This window comes from Orcinus orca, chromosome 10 (genome assembly GCF_937001465.1).
Source record: "Orcinus orca chromosome 10, mOrcOrc1.1, whole genome shotgun sequence".
NCBI classification, from domain to species: domain Eukaryota; kingdom Metazoa; phylum Chordata; class Mammalia; order Artiodactyla; family Delphinidae; genus Orcinus; species Orcinus orca.
The window spans coordinates 40,621,416-40,642,004 of NC_064568.1; the positions used below are offsets into that span (position 1 = coordinate 40,621,416).

The 20,589-nt window shown below is 37.6% G+C and overlaps 1 protein-coding gene across 7 annotated transcripts in view; it reads left to right on the forward strand.

Moving 5' to 3' along the window:
• Window positions 1–20,589, forward strand: part of SETD2 (SET domain containing 2, histone lysine methyltransferase) — a 112,996-nt gene that overhangs the window by 79,125 nt on the left and 13,282 nt on the right. For 3 of the 7 annotated variants that reach the window (XM_049716252.1, XM_049716253.1, XM_049716251.1), the window contains 3 exons: window positions 3,194–3,377; window positions 9,907–10,576; window positions 18,692–18,826. In XM_049716252.1, coding sequence (XP_049572209.1) covers window positions 3,194–3,377; window positions 9,907–10,576; window positions 18,692–18,826 — 989 coding nt within the window. Of the gene's footprint in view, window positions 1–3,193; window positions 3,378–8,019; window positions 8,451–9,906; window positions 10,577–18,691; window positions 18,827–20,589 lie in introns of those variants that run through there. The other 4 variants (XM_049716254.1, XR_007479827.1, XR_007479828.1 and 1 more) reach the window with 4 other exon arrangements.

Consider the following 20,589-nt stretch of genomic DNA (forward strand, 5'->3'; position numbering starts at 1 on the left):
CCATTCTGAGGGTTGTCTTTCATCTTCTTTGTAGTTTCCTTTGCTGTGCAAAAGCTTTTAAGTTGAATTAGGTCCCATTTGTTAATTTTTATTTTTATTTTCATTGCTCTAGGAGGTGGATATGTGCATTTTTATTCTTAGTGATTTTTTGTCAAAGGAGATGTCCCTTTATACTCCCTGTGTTGTTTCTTTCCTTGAAGTCATGGCCTTCTAGTAGCTTTTCTTCCATTCTTTTCTTCCTCTAGAGCAGACATTCTTTTTTTTTTTGCGGTACGCGGGCCTCTCACTGTTGTGGCCTCTCCCGTTGCGGAGCACAGGCTCCGGACGCGCAGGCTCAGCAGCCGTGGCTCACGGGCCTAGCCGCTCCGCAGCATGTGGGATCTTCCCGGACCAGGGCATGAACCCGTGTCCCCTGCATTAGCAGACGGACTCTCAACCACTGCACCACCAGGGAAGCCCTAGAGCAGACATTCTTAAACCTATACTCCTTAGGTGTGTGTAAGTTTTTACCTGTAGATGTTTATATGCAAAATCCTTGGTATACGTTCATTTTACTGGGGAAAATTCAAAACTTTCATCAGATTCTCAAGGAATCAGTGACCCCTCACAAGGTTAAGAATCATTATTACAGAACAGATAATAGGGAGACCATTGCAGTATGGTTTCTGGGCTTTACCACTTAGCTGTGTTTCCAACATACTTTAGAGATTAAAGCAATGGTATAAATTATGGTGGCTCTTGTTAGTCTCTTGTGCCCCTCCAGCAGTGACCCAGTATAAATAGAGTAAAGGAGCCAGTGTGATCATGTTTTTGGTCTTTTTCTTTATTTTTGGCATGAAGAACATTTTGTAATCTTAAATCTTATTGGTTAAATAATCTTATTGGTTAAAGCCCTGTAAAGTATCCTTTACATCACTTTTGTATCTTTTGGATATTTTTAGTTCTACTGGTTTAGTCTCTTCATAGCCAGACATCCTACTTAGGGCTGCAAAGATTTCTTCCCATAAGAAAGAAAGCTGGGTTGAGTAGTACTGGTTGGCAGTATCAGCAGCACCACTATAGAGTTGATCATCAGAGGCTGGCTTCTCTGGGCCCACTGAGTTGAAAACATTAGCAAGACAGGCAAAGTTTCAATACCTATGAAGGTCCTCCCACCCCACCCTGCCACCATTATTTTGTAAATATCTAGTCTGGTATGGCCCTCTGAGAGAAGCAGGACATGGTCTGTAGTGGACAATTACAATCTTTTCAGGGAGCAGCCTTTTGTGTGCCAACTTCAGTCTCATCCTCACATGTGGGGAACCCTGCCTCCATCTCAGTATCAGGCTTTTAGATTAGAGAAATGCTTATAATGCAAACCTGACTTGCTATGTTACTACTCAATGTCAAGCGATTAAAAAGCTTAGAACTTTTAAAATTCATAAGGATTGTGAAATACTTTGGGAAATATGCAGTCTAGCTTTATCCACGTTTTAAAATATGAGAAAATCAGCCTGAATATATAAGATGATTTCTGTGCCTCACATATTCTAAGATGCAGAGTCAGAATATACTGTTGGTATGATTCCTTTTCTTGTTTTACCAATATATAGTGAAGAAATAGCCACATTTTAAGGAAATTAACACCAGGGTAAAGAACCTGGGTTTGAAGGAGGAAATAGAGAGTCATGGGCAGATCCAGATGAAACTAGATAATAATACTTCACAAAAGGATGTTGTGCTAATACCTTCTGAGCTGAACAGTTGTTTTAATTGTATGGTATTTTCTGCCAGCATGTGGTATTAGATGAGTTAGTTCTGTTAGCTTCTCACTGACAAATACTCATACATGGCTGTAGATTAGTAACTTTTTTGTAAATAAATGGAGTTTTTGGCCAGCTAAAAGAACTGTGAGAATGGTATATGTAAACTTGATCCTACTGCTGGGGGAAAAAACAACTGATAGCACATTTTTCTGAGATGAGAAAAGAAAAAACAATGTTTATTGAGAATCCGCTTTGCGCTATGAGAGATATTTTATAAGAAATTCTCTCCTTATGAAGAGAGCAATATGATTAGTAGGTAACAGTACTAACATACACAAAGCAACAGCATATAATACTAGTCAGTTTATATTGAAATGTTCATTGGTGGGATCTAGACTACTTAGGAAAATGAAAGACTAGGTGGTGTGATCAGTGAAAAGTAGTACTTAGGGCAGCTTTTGGGAGCAGTGGCAATGGAATTGGGTGAGAACCATTCTAGGTAAAGAGACTGAGTGAAGAAGGTTAGCTTCCATCTTTTTTTTTTTTTAATTTATTTTATTTTTGGCTGCGTTGGGTCTTTGTAGCTGTGCACGGGCTTTCTCTAGTTGTGGTGAGCAGGGGCTACTCTTCGTTGCAGTGTGCGGGCTTCTCACTGTGGTGGCTTCTCTTGTTGCGGAGCACGGGCTCTAGGTACACAGGCTTCAGTAGTTGTGGCTTGCGAGTTCTAGAGCGCAGGCTCAGTAGTTGTGGCGCACGGGCTTAGTTGCTCTGCGGCATGTGGGATCCTCCCAGACCAGGGCTCATACCCGTGTCCCCTGCATTGGCAGGTGGATTCTTAACCACTGCGCCATCAGGGAAGCCCCCAGCTTCCATCTTTGAATAGGAAGCTGGCGTTCTTTTTTTGAAGATGTAGCTCTCTGGTTTTGATAACTTACTGAGTTACCACCTGTTTCACCTGTGTTTGAAATATTTTTCTTTTGAAATTGTAGTTCATAAAAAGTTGTCTAATTTTTTTTTAATTAAAGAGATTTTTCTGTTGAGGTTTTTATGTTTAGCATGCCAGGCTGTTTTTCTACCAGTTGTAAATATGCAGAGTTATAAGGGCAGGGGAAGGCTTTTACATTTTGAACTGACAAGCAGACTGCCTTACTAAAGGTATCAGAAACATTTTGCATGCATGTGTTCCACAGAACTAGTTAGAAATGATGAAAGCTTGGACTGAGACTTTGGTGGAAAAAGGTAGAAAAGGGCAGTCATGGAAGAGACTTTTAGGAAGTAGAGCACACAAGCATATAAGACCTTATGTCTCGTCCAAATTTGGGACTGGGTATATGAAGGAGGAGTCCATAGATCTGTTTGTTGGATAGAAATTTTATTATACAGTTGGTATACTATCATGATGGAGAAAAGTCTACCAAGTAAATTTTTTTAAAAACCTTTTCCCCTAGTAACCGAACGAGGAAGGGATGCTGTTGGCTTCAGAGATCAAACAGTTGCCCCAAAGACTCCTAACAGGTCAAGAGAGAGAGACCCAGACAAACAAACTCAAAATAAAGAGAAAAGGAAACGAAGGGGCTCCCTCTCACCACCTTCTTCTGCCTATGAGCGGGGAACAAAAAGGCCAGATGACAGGTAAGTGGCCTATGTGAGTTACTCTCTTTTCTGAGCAAGTCAAAAAGTACCCAAGTGATACACTTCTGATTTGTGTGCTTTTGTAATAAATGTATTCTCTTGTGAGTGAGTATAAAAGGAAACTCTACTCATAACTATTGAGAGTCTCTTTTGACAGTAGTAATAGCTGTGAAGACGAATAGATTTTTGGTACTCGAATGGCTTCTACTTCATAACGTTTAAATGCTATTTGAGGAGCCAGAGATTTGTTCTTTAAAGGGGAATGGGGGTTGATGAGAGATAACCCTATGTTTTCTAGTGAATCTTACACCATACCAGTTCAAAATGTTGTTTGATCCCTGTGCCAGAGGCTGTCTTGTGATGCTGGTAGAAAAACAGGCCACATAATCACCTGCTGGGCACTAGAAAACATTTGTTCCCGAGAAGTTCTTTTTAAATTAAATATACTTAAAAAAAAATTTGAGATATAGCAGTCATGTAATGCAGTTGTCAGAATTTTTAATTTTGGGTTCTCTGGGTGTGTAATAGTAATTCATCATGATTTTAATTTACATTTCTCTAATTACTAAATAGATTGAACATTTTGCCATATGTTTATTGACCATTCCTATTTACTCTTCTGTGAAGTGTCTTTTTATATGTGGTGTTCATTTATTAAATTTTGTCTTTTTAAGCTCTAGGTGTTCTTTTTTTATATTCTAAATATAATTTTGCAAGTATTTTTTCCCAGTTCATGACTTGTATTTTGACTCTTTCTGTATCTTTCAATACACAGAATTTATTAATTATGGTGTAATTGAATATATCATATATATTGTCTGTTTCCTTTATGGTTAGTGTTTACAGTGTTTTAAGAAATTCTTCCCAACTCTTGAGATGACTTTGTGTGTGTGTGTGTGTATATACATTTTTTTTTAGCAAGATTTAAGTCCTTAATCCATTGGGAATTAATTTTTGTATATATTTTAAGGTAGGAATCTGGTTTCATTTCTTTCTAGGTGAACACCCAGTTGTCCCAGCATCATTTACTACTTGAACGCTCTTCCTTTCCGCACTGATCTGCAGTGCTGCCTCTTTCCAACAGGTTTTCACATATGGGAGGATCTGTTTCTGGGCTCCTTATGACTATCTTATATTTAAGTCTTGATAGCAAGTAGGGCGAATCCCTACTTGATCTTCTGGGATGCCCTGTCTTTTCTCAGATTTATTCTTCCTTAGAATCTGCTTTGAGTATTTGAATATTCTCTATCTAGTTAGGTCTTCTTTAATATTTTTAATGAAGATAAAGTTGTTCATTAATGTCTTTGTTAATAGTTTTCTCCAGAAAAACTTGTTTATCTTTTGGTGTATTTATTTCTGAGAACCCTAACTTCTGTTACATATTCAGTTTGGTTTTGGTGTTTTGATATGCAATTCACCTTTGTATATTGATCCTATTTTTGTTAACCGTTACAAAACTTGTATTAATTTCAAGAGTATAGAAGTTTTTTTTTTGCCCCACTGTCTCCTTTTTTTGTCATTGTCAACAGTCCATATCATATGAATTTGTTTTGGTTTTCCTTTCTAATTCTTATGCCTTGTTCATGTTACTTTGCTAGCAATACCTCCAATGCAAATCACAGAATGATAGCATTTTTTATCTTGGTAATTGATTTCTACTCATATTTTGTTTCCTTCCACTTTTTTAGGCTTGTTATATTGTTTTTTTAATTTCTTAACTGGAACAATTGGGATTCTTAGCTCATTAATTTTTCTCTTCTGATAGAAGTGTTTAAGAACTGTAAGACTGCTTGAACTACTCTTGTTAATGCAGCTTCATAATCTAGTTCTAAATACTATTAGGATATACAATGTGTTTAAATTTCTTTTTGTTAAATTTTCAATTTGTCATTAATTGATCTGTATGATAACAGTTCTTAGAATTTTATTGAAGCTTGCTTTATAGTCTCTTTTGTTTGATATTCATAGAAATATGCTTATCTTCCTTTTAGTAGGATTTAACTGGTATATCTTTCTTCCTTTTATTTTATTTTATTTTATTTTTTATTTTTTGGAGCAGGGAAAGGTTTATCACAGGGCCATGCAAGAAGATGGGTGGCTCTTGCTCTAAAAAAAAACCCCAAGCTCCCTGAAGGGTTTCCACAAAGCATTTTTAAAAGCCAGGTGAGGGTAAGGTAACAGGGGTTAATATTATCAGTCCTTAGGCTTAAGGAGGCCTGGGGCTATGTGCTCCTGGTCTTTAAGTAGTTAACATCTTCCATTTGGTGGGGGTTTTCACATCTGTAAAACAACTCAGGAAATGTGCATCAAATACTGTTGTGTAGGTACTTCAGAGAGGAGCTAAAGCAGAGGATAGGGGGCAAGTCCTGTCCCAGGAAGCCTCTTCCTTCCTTTTACTTTCAACTTTTCTGTGTCTAATAAATAGCTTATAGCTGATTGGGTGGTTTTGTTTTTGTCTTTTTTAATCTTTTATGGCAACTCTTTAATTCTTTAACTGGTTGTTTCAATTTAATAAAATTTGAAGCTAATCAATATCCTGAACAACATAAGTACTTACTCTGACCCTTCAGCCTTCCCAATTTACATGGTATTATTGTCCAGTATTATAATTCCTCCTCTCTCCTCCCATCAGTTATTGTTAATTTTTTTATGTAGACCAACTGATGTTTTTAGTTTGTTTACATTTACTAGTTTCTCTTCTTTCTTATCTCAGACCCCTTTAAATGGTTTCTTTTTTTTAAATTATTATTTATTTATTTATTTTTGGCTGCGTTGGGTCTTTGTTGCTGCGTGCAGGCTTTCTCTAGTTGCGGCAAGAGGGGGCTACTCTTCGTTGCGGTGCGTGGGCTTCTCATTGAGGTGGCTTCTCTTGTTGCGGAGCACCTGCTCTAGGTTCGTGGGCTTCAGTAGTTGTGGCTCGCAGGCTCTAGAGCTCAGGCTCAGTAGTTGTGGTGCTCGGGCTTAGTTGCTCCGTGGCATGTGGGATCTTCCCAGACCAGGGATCGAACCCATGTCCCCTGCATTGGCAGGCAGATTCTTAACCACTGCGCCACCAGGGAAGTCCCTAAGTGGTTTCTTTTAGTGAGTTTCTCTTCATAATATTTCAGTTTTTGTCTAAAAAGTGTTTTTCATGTTTTGTTTGCATTGCTCACCCTCAATTTTAAAAATCAGCTTTATTTAACCAGCAAGTATAAATTGCTTACAGTAAAATTCATGATTTTAAGTGTAGTGTTCATTGAGTTTTGTCAGATGCATACAGTTATGTAACTACAACCACAGAGGTTATATATTGGATTGGCCAAAAAGTTCATTCGGGTTTTTCCATAACATTACGGAAAAATCCAAACGAACTTTTGGGCCAACCCAATAGAACATTTCATCACCTCATAAAATTATCTCTTACCCCTTTGTAGTGTGTCCCCTTCTTCTACTCCTAGTCCCTGGCCACCACTGATCTCCTTTCTGACTTGGTTTTGTCCTTTCCACAATGTCATATATATGGTATATACTATAAAGTATATTCTGTCTTCTTTCACTTAGCATATTATATTTGAGATACTCATCCATGTTATTATGCATCTCAGTTCTTTTTTAGTGCTTAGTAGTAGTCCATTGTATAGATATACTATAGTTTGTTTATAAATTCATTAGTTGATAGGTGTTTGGATTGTTTCCAGATGACTATTGTGAATATTACTGGCTATGAACAAGTCTTTATGTGAACATTTATTCTCATTTTTGAAAGGAAGTTCTTTTGGGTTGACAGTTTTTCTGAATACTTTGAAGCTGTTATTCTTCATTCTTCTGACTTTCCTTATTGATTTTACGAAACTTGTTGGTTGCTATTCTTTGTTAAGTAACCTGGCTTTTCTCTTGGCCTGCTTTTAAGAAGTTCTCTTTGTATTTGGTGTTCCGCATTATCGTTTCCCTGTGTTTATATGAGGATTTCTTTTTTTTTTTTCAATCTGGTTGAAATTCATCGAACTTTTTAAATTTGAAGATCATCTTCCAAGTTACTAATTCTCTTCAGATCTAATCTCTTGCTTAACCATACCATGGCTCTTATGGGCACTGAATTGAATTGAATATTAGGTTATTTCTTGGTTCATGACACTTATTTCTATCCATGGACCTTTTCTCCATACATTTACTACAATGTAATGAGCCCTGGAGGTCCCAGCACAAAAGTCAGGATCTTAACAATTATATAAATCTTGCTATGTCACTTATTTCTGCACCGTCCCCTGTCTTTACTACTTGTGATAGCAAGTAGTATCTGTTGGATTCTGTTGTTCATTGTACCCTGGCCTGCCTTTTTTTAAATATAGTTTTATGTCATCTAATATATATTTCTTAAAAATATGTTAGTTTTAACTGTATGAAAAGGCTATTATTTTGCATTTAATTTGACAGTACTTTGTTTTGACTTGATATTTATTTACTAAGATTTATTCATAATAGTATCAGTTTATTTTTATTACTGTATAATGTTTTGTTATAAAACTTTTTCTATTATGTATAGTGCTGTTATTTTGGTGTACATGTGCAAAAGTTTCTCTTGGATATTTAAGTAGAATTTTGCCACGTATGTGCAATTTCAAATGATAATTGAGTTTTAATTTTCATTCTTTTTCCTTTTTAGATGCTTCATGGGGTTCTTATTCAAATCTGCCTGATAGTATTTTATGGTCCTGTTCCTTAGGCATATTTTTAATAGCCTCTTTTATCTTATTAAACATATTAAACATCTCTAATATTTTGTGTGTGATAATTCCAGCATCAGCAGTCTTTATATGTCTCTTCCTCTCACTTGTGTGTGTGTGTGTGTATTTTATAATTTTATAATTATATACCTTTTTTTTGCTTTTAGTGAGATATAATTGACATACAGCACAGTATAAGTTTAAGATGTTAAGCATATGATTTGACTTACATACATCATGAAATGATCATCACAATAAGTTTAGTGAACATCCATCATCTCATGTAGATACAAAATTATAGAAATAGGGGAAAATACCTTTCCTTGTGATGAGAACTCTTAGGATTTACTCTCTTAACTTTCATATAGAACATACAGCAGTGTTCATTATATATGTATCATGTGGTACATTATATTCCTAGTACATGTTTATCTTTTATGAGTTTGTTTCTGTGAGTTTTTTTGAAGTATAATCGACCTACAGTACTGTTAGTTCCTGTTACACAGCATAGTAATTTGATATTTCTATACCAAAATGATCACCACAGTAAGTCTAATTACAGTATGTCACCTTACAAAGATATTACATAGTTTTTTACTATATTCCCCACACTGTACATTTCATACCGTGTGATTCATTATTTTGCAACTGAATTTTTGTACCTCTTAATCTCCCTTACCTGTTTCTTTCTTCCCCTCTCCCCTCTGGCAACCAGCTGTTTGTTCTCTGTATCTGTAACTCTGTTTGTTTTATTTGTTCATTTGTTTTGTTTTTTAGATTCCACATACAAGTGAAATCGTACAGTATTTATCTTTCTTTGTCTTACTTATTTTTCTCAGCATAATACCCTCTAGGTCCATCCATGTTGTTACAAATGGCAAGATTAATTTTATTGTCTAGTGAACTCCTGTTCCTTAGAACTTAATCTGTAGGAATTCATTGAGGCCTAGATTTAAGGTGCTCTCTTCTATAGACTGTTTGCATTTGTTTCTGCCAGGCAGCTAAGGGTACTACCACCCCACTAACACTTTAAAGGAAGTTTTCAGCTAAGAGGTTTTTAGACCATATATTTTTTGTTGTTTGGATAAATGCTGTACCCTTATCCATGAATCTATTATTAGATGTTTCTTTGCAATGAAACGTCTTGAAATTAGTTGTCATTTTTCATTTTTGCCAAGAGCCTTTATCAAAAGTTCGATTCAGTCCATAGAACTTCACAAAAGAATCTTTTAAGTCCTCAGTTCTCTTGTGAATGTTAGAGCTGATGGTTTCTTGGGGGCTTACTGGGGATACTTGTCAAAACTATCACAGGGTATTAGGTTTAGCAATATGATATTATACTTGGTACTGCACAAAGAAGAGTATGTGAATATAACCCCCCATACTTTTATGTGTACATGCTTGTCTTTCACTTAACTAACCTGTGTTGATATTAATGGGTGTGGTCAGACATACATCAAATTCTGTAGCTTTTATTAGTGTATTTGGGTTTTTGTTTTAATGTCAGAATTTGTAGTTACAGAACTACAGAACTTAACTATAAAGAAGAATCTATTTAGGATACTACATGTATCTTTAGTTTGAAGTTCTAGAAGCTGAGGATAAGGATAAAGTTATTATTTTCATCTAAGTGTCTATTTCCTTGAGGTTCTCTCCTATCTGCAAAACTCCTTAAGTAATTTTGAGTATGATTTTCAGCCTGTGCCAAATTGGAGTTGGTGTGGTTAATGGTTTAGTATCGAGTGGCATAACATTTATTAGTGCTTTGGTTATGTCTCTGATTTAGGGAAAAACTTTTTGTGGTGCTCTTATTGTTTTCTTTCTAGATATGATACACCAACTTCTAAAAAGAAAGTACGAATTAAAGATCGCAATAAACTTTCTACAGAGGAGCGTCGAAAGTTGTTTGAGCAGGAGGTAGCTCAGCGGGAGGCCCAAAAACAACAGCAGCAGATGCAGAACCTGGGAATGACGTCTCCACTGCCCTATGACTCTCTTGGCTACAGTGCCCCTCATCACCCCTTTGCTGGCTACCCACCAGGTTACCCCATGCAGGCCTATGTGGATCCCAGCAATCCTAATGCTGGAAAGGTGCTCCTCCCCACACCCAGCATGGATCCTGTGTGTTCTCCTGCTCCTTATGATCATTCTCAGCCCTTGGTGGGACATTCTACAGAACCCCTTGCTGCCCCTCCACCTGTGCCAGTGGTGCCACATGTGGCAGCCCCTGTGGAAGTTTCCAGTTCACAGTATGTGGCCCAAAGTGATGGTGTGGTACACCAAGACTCTAGTGTCACCGTCTTGCCAGTGCCAGCCCCAGGCCCAGTCCAGGGACAGAATTATGGTGTTTGGGATTCAAACCAACAGTCCGTGAGTGTACAGCAGCAGTACTCTCCTGCACAGTCTCAAGCAACCATATATTATCAAGGACAGGCTTGTCCAACTGTTTATGGTGTGACATCACCCTACTCACAGACAACTCCACCAATTGTACAGGTAACTAATTTTGGAAATACTTTTGTCTGTTTTACTGTCTGTTTATGGGATGTTAAATCTGATGTGAGGGGGAAATCCTGCCATTGATCACTTTTACATATTGGCTAATTTTATATATACTAGTTATCTATTGTGTCACAAATTACTTAGCAGTTTAAAACAGTAAGTAATTATTATCTCATAGTTTCTGTGCGTCAGGAATTCAGAAGCAGTTTGGGTGGTTCTGGCTCAGAGTCATGAAATTACAGTCAAGCTATTAAGCAGGGTTGTAGTCATCTGAAGACTAGACAAGGGATGGAAGGTTTACTTTCAAGCTCACTCACATGGTTGTTAGCTGTCCTTGGTTCCTTACCACTCTCAATAGCGCTGCTTACAACATGCCAGCTGGCTTCCCCAAAAGCAAGTGATCAGCAAGAGAGAGAGAGAGAATAACTTTTGAAGTGTATTTTTGTGGTTTTAAATCAAATTTCTTTTCTTTTTTATAAAACCAATACATTAAAAAAAAAAAAAAAGACTCTTTAAGGCATCGTCTTCACCACATTCCTATGTCTCTCCCATCATTCCTCGTCACCCCTTAAAGGTGAACTATTGTGGATGGCAGAGACTCCCAGAGATGTTTCCTGTACACATTACTTAATATTGAGGTAACAGAAGTGATTTTTACTTCTGTTTGTATTTTTGTTATGAAGCTGTATCAAAATTTTGTCCAAAAGGCCGTGACAAAGTGTCCTGCTTTAATTCTGAAAACCTTAACTGTATTAACTGCCTTCATTTTTTTTTTTAAATTGTATTTATTTATTTATTTTTGGCTGTGTTGGGTCTTCATTTCTGTGCGTGGGCTTTCTCTAGTTGCGGTGAGCGGGGGCCACTCTTCATCGCGGTGCGTGGGCCTCTCACTGTCGTGGCCTCTCTTCTTGTGGAGCACAAGCTCCAGACGCGCAGGCTCAGTAGTTGTGGCTCACGGGCCTAGTTGCTCCGCGGCATGTGGGATCTTCCCAGACCAGGGCTCGAACCCATGTCCCCTGCATTGGCAGGCAGATTCCCAACCACTGCGCCACGAGGGAAGCCCCTCCCTTCATTTTTTGTGATCTCTTTACATGTTTATATATTTTATGAATTTGTAATTTTGAAGACTTGGAAGTTTTTTTGTCCCATGTTTTTCTGTGTAACATGATTCTTAACCATTTCTCCAAATTACTCTGTATTTTTATATGTGTGTGTGTGTGTGTGTGTGTGTGTGTGTGTGTGTGTGTGTGTGTGTATATGCATACATACACTTTTTTTTTTTTTTTTGCGGTGCGTGGGCCTCTCACTGTCGTGGCCTCCCCCGTTGCGGAGCACAGGCTCTGGACACGCAGGCTCAGTGGCCATGGCTCACGGGCCTAGCTGCTCCGCGGCATGTGGGATCTTCCCGGACCAGGGCACGAACCTGTGTCCCCTGCATCGGCAGGTGGACTCTCAACCACTGCACCACCAGGGAAGCCCCACATACACATTTTAACGTCTGTATAATACCACATTTGCTTATAAGGTCGCTGTTTATCCATTTTCCTGGGGTAGTTGTTTAAATTGAAAGTTCTTTTTCATAATTATAAATAATACTGCACTGAACATTCTTATACTTAGTTTTTTTGTGTGTGTGTTTTTCCTTTCATGTTTGGCTTAAAATTAATGTTATAGGGCTAAATACAGCAGGTAAGAAAATGGGCATTATTGGTTATTGGCTATCAATTTTCTTAGCTTTTTATTGGTGGTGGTGGTGGTGTTTGTTATGCATAATTCTGCCTCCTACAGAATTAAAGACTCTTTAGTAGAGAGCTCAGTGATCTTATGGTTGTTCTTCTAAAATAGAATTTATTTTTCCATCCCATTGAGCAAAAGATTTCTCTAGGGTTTAGTCATAGCCTTAAGACTCAAGTATTACAATTTTTTTTTGTTTTTTTTTTGTTTTTTTTTTGCGGTACACGGGCCTCTCACTGTTGTGGCCTCTCCCGTTGCGGAGCACAGGCTCCGGATGAGCAGGCTCAGCGTCCATGGCTCACCGGCCCAGCCGCTCTGCGGCATGTGGGATCCTCCAGGACCGGGACACGAACCCATGTCCCCTGCATCGGCAGGCAGACTCTCAACCACTGCGCCACCAGGGAAGCCCAAGTATTACAATTTTATTTCCAGTTTTCAGTCTGTTCCTACCAAGGAGTCATTTATTGACTCCCTAATCTGCTTTTCGTGTGCTAGAGTAGTTGATAAATGAACTAAGATGGTTCAGACTATCCTTCCCTTTATGAGATTAGTTGATCAGAGATGATGTTCGACTCTGGGTAATGAGAAGCATAGACCATGTTGTTAGCGTGTGTATTTTAAGTCCTAGTCTGTCACTTACTGTGTGTCCTGGAGACAGGCACTTAGATTCTTCAGTTTTAGTTTTCTCATTTATTAAATGAGCAGAATGCCTCAGAGTGGTTGAGGTTTGTATGAGATAATGGATATTAGTAATGATAAATTTAAAGCACCATATACCTTGAAGGTTTAATTATAGTTCTTACTTAGTTACCTTAATACTGAGAGTATTGACATTAGTGGGCTGTGAATTACAGCTGATCAAGGTCATCTGTCTGGTCTATGTTGAGGCCTGTGTTGTTCAAATCAAATATCAACCATACCAACATGAGCTGAGGTATAATAACCTTGACAATGAAGTAGTATGTGATATGGTATAATAAAAATTTGTGAGTATGTGTACATATGCAGTATCTTTGAAATTTGGAGCAGTTGTGTTATCAGAAGGTGGCTTTAATTTTTTGCCACAGCTGCTTATTAGACATACAAGCTCCGTTTTAACTGAGGCCATGTGCTTTATAGTGGTCTTGTGACATTAGAGTGACCTATTCTTAAAAAGTTACACTAAATTACATCTCAAAAAATTGAGTGCTTAGACTATAAATTGTTCACATGAGTGAAGTGACTCAGATATAAAGTAATAGCTGTTTTTTTCCCTTTAGAAGTGGGAGCAGAACAATTATGTTTTCCCCTCTATAACATATTGGACCCTCTCTTAAAATTCCCATTAGAAGTCACATTTTAAAGATAGTTCTAGACTGGATTTATGTTTTGTATAATTTCAAGTCCCTTGTAGGTAGAGCCAATCTCCAACAGACTTTCTTCCAGTAAATGGATAAATTTTGCCAGGCACATGCTATTTGGATATATCTCACAAATGTGTACATTTTTTTATTATTTCAGTGGGACTGCAAACCAGTTTCCCCTTTTTATTGCTGTTAATTGTTTTGGCTTTGGCGTATGATTGTCAGCTAGTTTGGGTAGGTACTACAGAACCCTAGAAAATGTTTATTTTCCCTTTACTTTTTGACAGTTTGAGTTTCAAACACTATATCTGCAAATGAATGTTGCAATTTTGGGTGTTTTTGTTTGTTTAGGTTTTGCTTTTTGTGGTTTTTTTTTTTTTTTTTTTTTTTTTGCAGTGATGTTGTTAAGATGTTTTTGGCATTGCATTTCCTTTGGGAATTATTTTCAGTATGTGTAACATTCTTTCCTGTTGATAAATTGTTATCCTTTAAATATATCTTTGCACTTTAGAAACAGATAAAATTTGTCTGGAGCCATATCTAGTAAATACAGGGAATGATCAAGCTGGGTAATGCCATTTCAGTTTAGAAGTTATCTCACAACCAACATTTGTAGCCAGACTTTTCATGCTAAAGAAACCACAGCTTTACTACACATTAATTGAATCCTTTAGAGTGTCTCCATGATAAGCCTTACACAACTGTGATCTTGTCAGATAAATTCTTCATGAACCTAGTTTCACTGAAGGTCAAAGAAATTTTACCCTCCAAAATATTAGCATTTTTCTATTGTAGATCTGGGTGTTTAACCTCTTGATCACTCTGAAGATAACATGTTTCATCCTGTTGACAGTTGTTCTCAAAACTAGTATCTTGATCTAGCTTTAAAACTTTTTTTTTCAAAATCAGGATATGAAATGTTTGTCATTCAAAATGTGTGATATAATTGTGAAGCCCTTCCTTTTCCAAATGAGTTAAAGTGACAGTACAGGCACACCTCATTTTATTGTGCTTTGCAGATACTGCATTTTTTACACATTGAAGGTTTGTGGCAACCCTGTGTCAAATTAAGTCTGTTGGTGCCATTTTTCCAATAACATTTGCTTACTTCATGTCTCTGTGTCACAAATTGATAATTTTTGCACTATTTCAGACTTTTTCATTATTATTATATTTGTTATGGTGAGCTGTGATCAGTGATCTTTGACATTACAATTGTAATTGTTTTGGGGTGTCATGAACTAAGCCCATATAAGCCAGCGAGCTTAATCGGTAAGTGTTGTGTTCTGCCTGCTCCACCGACTGGCCATTTTCCGATCTCTCTCCCTCTCCTTGGGCCTCCCTACTCCCTGAGACAAAATAATATTAAAATTAGGCCAATTAATAACCCAACGATGGCCTTTAAATATCAAGTGAAAGGAAGGGTCATACATCTCTCACTTTAAATCAAAACCTAGAAATGATGACGTTTAGTGAGGAAAGCAAGTTGAAAGCTGAGATAGGCCAAAAGCTAGGCCTCTTGTGCCAGTTAGCCAAATTGTGAATGCAAAGGAAAAGTTCTTGAAGGAAATTGATAAGAAAGCAAAATAGTCTTATCAGCCTTATTGCTGATATATATGAAGAAAGTTTTAGTGGTCTGGATAGAAGATCATACCAGCCACAACATTCCCTTAAGCCAAAGCCTAATCCAGAACCAGGTCCCTAACTCTCTTCAGTTCTGTGAAGGCTGAGATGGGGGAGAAAGCTGCAGAAGAAAAGTTTGAAGCTTAGCAGAGGTTGGTTCACGAGGTTGGAGGAAAGAAGCCATCTCTGCAACATTAAAGTGCAAGGTGAAGCAGAAAGTGCTCATGTAGAAACTGCAGCAAGTTATCCAGAAGATATAGTTGATTCCAACTCTAATTGATAACTTGGAGGGGTTGAAGACTTCAGTGGTGGAAGTAATTGCAGATGTGGTAGAAATAGCAAGTGAACTAAAATTAGAAGCAGAGCCTGAAGATGTGACTGAACTGCTACAGTCTCATGATAAAACTTGAATGGATGAGGAGTTACTTCTTATGGATGAGCAAAAAAGAAAGTAGTTTCTTGAGATGGAATCTACTCCTGGTAAAGAGGCTGTGAAGATTGTTGAAATGATATCAGAGGATTTAGAATATTACATATATTTAGTTGATAAAGCAGAGGCAAGTTTAAGAAGATTGACTCCAATTTTGAAAGCAGTTCTACTGTGGGTAAAATGCTATCAAATAGCATCACGTACTCTAGAGAAATGGTGAAAGGAAGAGTCAGTCAATGTGGCAAAAGCTTCATTGTCTTATTTTAAGAAATTGCCACAGCCACCCAGTCAGCAGCCATCAACATCGAGGCCAGACCCTCCACCAGCAGACAGACATGACTCTCTGAAGGCTCAGAGGATGGTCAGCATTTTTAAGCAGTAAAGCATTTTTAAATTAAGGTATGTACATTGTTTTTTAGACCTAATGTTACTGTACACTTAATAGAGTCCACTATAGTGAAGCATAACTTTTATATGTGCTGGGAAACCAAAATATTCATGTGATTCACTTTTTATTGCAATATTCACTTTATTGCATGTTCTGAAACTGAACCCACAATATCTCTGAGGTACACCTGTAGTAGGAAATGAGGTCAAGGCCTTGGGGGGGAACAAGACGGTCAGGGCTTTGTGAGGATTTGGGCTGTTAGTCTGAATAATGTGAAAATCCACTGGAGCAGTTACAGCGGACTGGCGTGATTTGACGTATTTTAAGAGACTCGCTCTGGTTGCTCTGGGTGAAGAGATCGTGGGAGTCAAGCGCAGAAGTGGGGAGATCAGTTAAAAGACTGTTGAGTAATCTAGGCAAGAGAATATGGCCACTTATACTGGAATAGTAGAAGGAGAGATGTAAGAAATGATCAGATTTTATTTTTATGTATATATATATATATATACACACATACACACACATATATATAAACTCATACTTACAGATAGACGTGCACATGTACATACATATATAAAAAATGCAGAGCCAACGGAATTTGCCGATAGATTAGGAGGGTGGGTCAGGAAGAAATTAAATTTGGGATTCGTTACAGTATCTGGTGTTTGGCTTAGTGGGTTGGGAAAATTCCAGTTTCTCCATCTGTCCTCTTCAGCCTCCCGGAAACTGTTTCTACTCAGAATCAGGGTTACCAGCACATACGTGTTAACCTCCTACATGCACAGTAACCTGCCTCTTGAGGATGCTTCCTTCTGGGTGTCGGCCCTTAGAAACTTCCTTGGAAACTTAACTTTCCAGATAGATTGGTGATCATAGAATAGAGCCCAGTTAGATATGTTTTGTTTTATGGTTTATTTTATCAGAGTTAAAGGAGAACTTTAAGAATTATTTATATTTTACCTTTAGAGTATGCTTTTTAATTTTTTAAGCAGTATTTGGTCATCTTTGTTGCTAATACTTCTTTGGTACTGACTTCTGATTCAGTATTGTCTGGTTATATGTCAGTATTGAAAAGTGTTTTGGATTTAATCAGATTTCAGGCTTTGGGGCAGGAGTTAGGTGAGGAGATAAATTTCTACAAAATTTTTGATGTTGCACATATTTCCCATCTTGTATCCAAATACCTAAAGATGAAAATATTTCTGAGGTATACATTTTTCTCTCAGCTTTGTGATACTATTCTGACAATTCTGCTTTGACAGTTAGCATTGAATCTGGTTTATGATAATGTGTAGATTAAGCTGTTTGCAATACTGAATCAAGTATTGTATTCTTCCTCTTTCTGTGTGTCTTCTCAGTAATTATTCATCCAGAAATCTGCCGGGCAGCTACATTTACCTATTCAGACTCCTTGGGTCTTTACTGGTATCATTTGGAATAATATTTTGATTATATTTTGTATTTTGAGTACTTATCAATTAATACTTCTGAATCATTTTACCTGATAGAATCTCAGTTTATAGGGTCAAAATCTGTCCTTAAATACGTATCTGTTCAGCTCCTTGGTAGTCATCACCTTTTAACAAAACAAGGTTGTTTTCAGGGCTTCTTGCCACTTCTTTAAACAGTTTTTCTATCGTAATTTCAGAGTATGTTTGAGTCCTAGCTAGCCATGGTACTTATTTGTTATATAACTCCAGGTGTGGGAGATACACCCACCTCTGATGGTGGTCAGGATTGAGTGAGATAATATATGCAAAAGGGCTTTTCTGCTTGATAAAGCACTATATATAAATCAGTGTGTCATAAGGATTTTAGATATATTGAATTCCGCTGTCTTTCTTATAGAAGCCTACAAAAAGCTGGAAAACTAGTTTAAAATTTGATCACCTTCAGCTTCCTCTACTGTGGATCACTCCTTTTGACCTTTTCCAATCAAAACAAGCTGTTAGGGCTTCCCTGGTGGTGCAGTGGTTGGGAGTCCACCTGCCGATGCAGGGGACACGGGTTCGTGCCTTGGTCCGGGCGGATCCCACATGCCGCGGAGCGGCTGAGCCCGTGAGCCATGGCCGCTGAGCCTGCGCATCCAGAGCCTGTGCTCCGCAACGAGAGAGGCCACAGCAGTGAGAGGCCTGCATACTGCAAAGAAACAAAACAAAACAAGCTGTTAGTTATTAGGAGTTGGTAGTTAAAACGCTCTCTGTAAAGAGCATTGTGTGGAGCTCTTTCTCAGGTATCCTAGGAGTAGCACTTCAGTTGTTATTCAAGTCTCATTGAAGCCAAACAATTAGACAGGTTTTATGAGTACTCCACCCCACCCCCATCCCCGCCTCCGCCTCAAAAAAGTTTTCTAACTTTTTATGATAAAGTAAAATCAAAGTAAGTAAATGACTAGGGAATTATTCAAAAAAGAAAAAAAGAGTTTGAAGTAAAAGATTGTTTTACACATTTGTAGTAAAATATTCACATTTAAAGTTAAAAAAAAATTAATGGGTGTATCTTCCAATAAGATTTGTCAACTTGGAAGTCAGATACTGCTTATTAAGAGCTAGAAAACTATAAATTGTGAATTTCTTCATTTTATCTTTTAGAGTTATGCCCAGCCAAGTCTTCAGTACATCCAGGGACAACAGATTTTCACAGCTCACCCACAAGGAGTGGTGGTACAGCCAGCCACAGCCGTGACTACAATAGTTGCACCAGGGCAGCCTCAGCCCTTACAGCCAGTAAGAAATATTTTGGTTGCTAAAACTCTCCTTGGCTACCTACCTTATCTTTAGAAAGATTACTTTTTGTTTGGTTTAGTTAGGGGGTTTTTTTACTCCTTTTTTGTTTGTTTGTTTTTTATAAAAATTTTTGTAGTCTCCAATTTCACTCAAGTGCCTGTGGACCCTGAGGGAGCACTACACGACAGTGCTGTCAATTAAAAAAAATTCTGTGGAACTTACAGCTATGTTAATTTATATGTACTTTGCCCTTAGGATCCTTTTTATTTGTAATTTAAACTGACTGATCTTGTATTCTTACACTTTGCTATGAATTTCTGAAGTAATAGTTTTCTAGACTAGCTCCATCATTATTTATGGAGAACTAGACTATGATACTGTACTGAGGGCTAGAGATATAAAATTGAATGATATAGTTCACTTTACATGTTGTACAATATATATTGAAAGAAGCTTTTGGTATTCTGCAACCTGTGTAGAAGGATATGATGAAATCTTGATGAAATGCTGTTTTTAGATGAAATGGGAAATAGGAGCTGGCACTAGAAGCAGTTGAGAAACTAAACATGAACAAATTAGCAGGTTAGAATACTGACATTTCCAGAGAAGGCTCTTGTTGCATTCTGGTGGCTTTCGATAAGTAGGGCAGTCAGTGGAGATGGAGTAAAAAGACTACATGTGAAACACTTAGAAATAAGACAGCGTGTATGGCAGGTATTTGAGGGCTTGCCGTGAATTGGGTCCTTCTAGGCATTTTGAAAACAAACGTAAAATTCCATTCCTGTGCTTAAAAGCTGACATTCCAGTAAGAGAGATGAGGATCACAATGAATAATACTAAAAGTAGTCAGCGTTTAGTGTCATGAAATATGCAGGTAGAATTTGAGGAGGGGAAAAAATTATTCCCAAATTGGAGAAGGATTGGTAATCTAGTAGATATTGAATAATTTGGAATATTCTTAAGTGACACGAAAGCTTAGGGGAAAGAGATCACCTTATAGGCTAGATAGAGGACTACAGGAATGGAGGAAGTGGAACTTAAGTGGGGCCAACAAAAAGCAGCTCTGTGAAGTAAGGCTTGGGGGGGTATGCACAAAGCAGCAATGCTCAGAGACTTAGGTTTGCTTAAAAGTGGCCATGTTTTATCTGAGCCTGGGATCTTAGGTTCCTCTTTAACTGCTCAAGCAAAGGTAAAGTTGGAAATTTTTTTCTTTATTAACTGGATTACATAGAATGAACAATTAAGAGTATATATCCTTATCATGATTATATTATCAGTTTACTAGAGCTACTTTAACAAAATACCACAGACTACGTAGCTTAACTAACAGAAATTTATTTTCTCATAGTCTCGGAACCTGCAGGTCTAAAATCAAGGTGTCAGCAGGTTTGCTGTCTCCTGAGGCTGCTCCTGTTTTGCAGATGGCTGCTTTCTCACTGTGCCCTCACCTGGTCTTTTCTCTGCGCACATTCCCTGATGCCTCTTCCACTTCTTATAAGGACACCAGTCCTGTTGCATTAGGGCCGCACTCTCGAGACCTCATTTAACCTTAATTACCTATTTAAAGGTGCTGTCTTCAAATACAATCGCATTGGGGGTTAGGGCTTCATATGAATTTGGGGGAAGCACAATTCAGTTTATAACAGTGATTATGAAGTTTTTATGTTTTTCAAAATGTGGCATTAAATTTTTAAAAGCTATTTATTTAGAAAATTTTTTTCAATTAAACTGAAAAACAAGCTTTTCACCCATTTCTATATTTT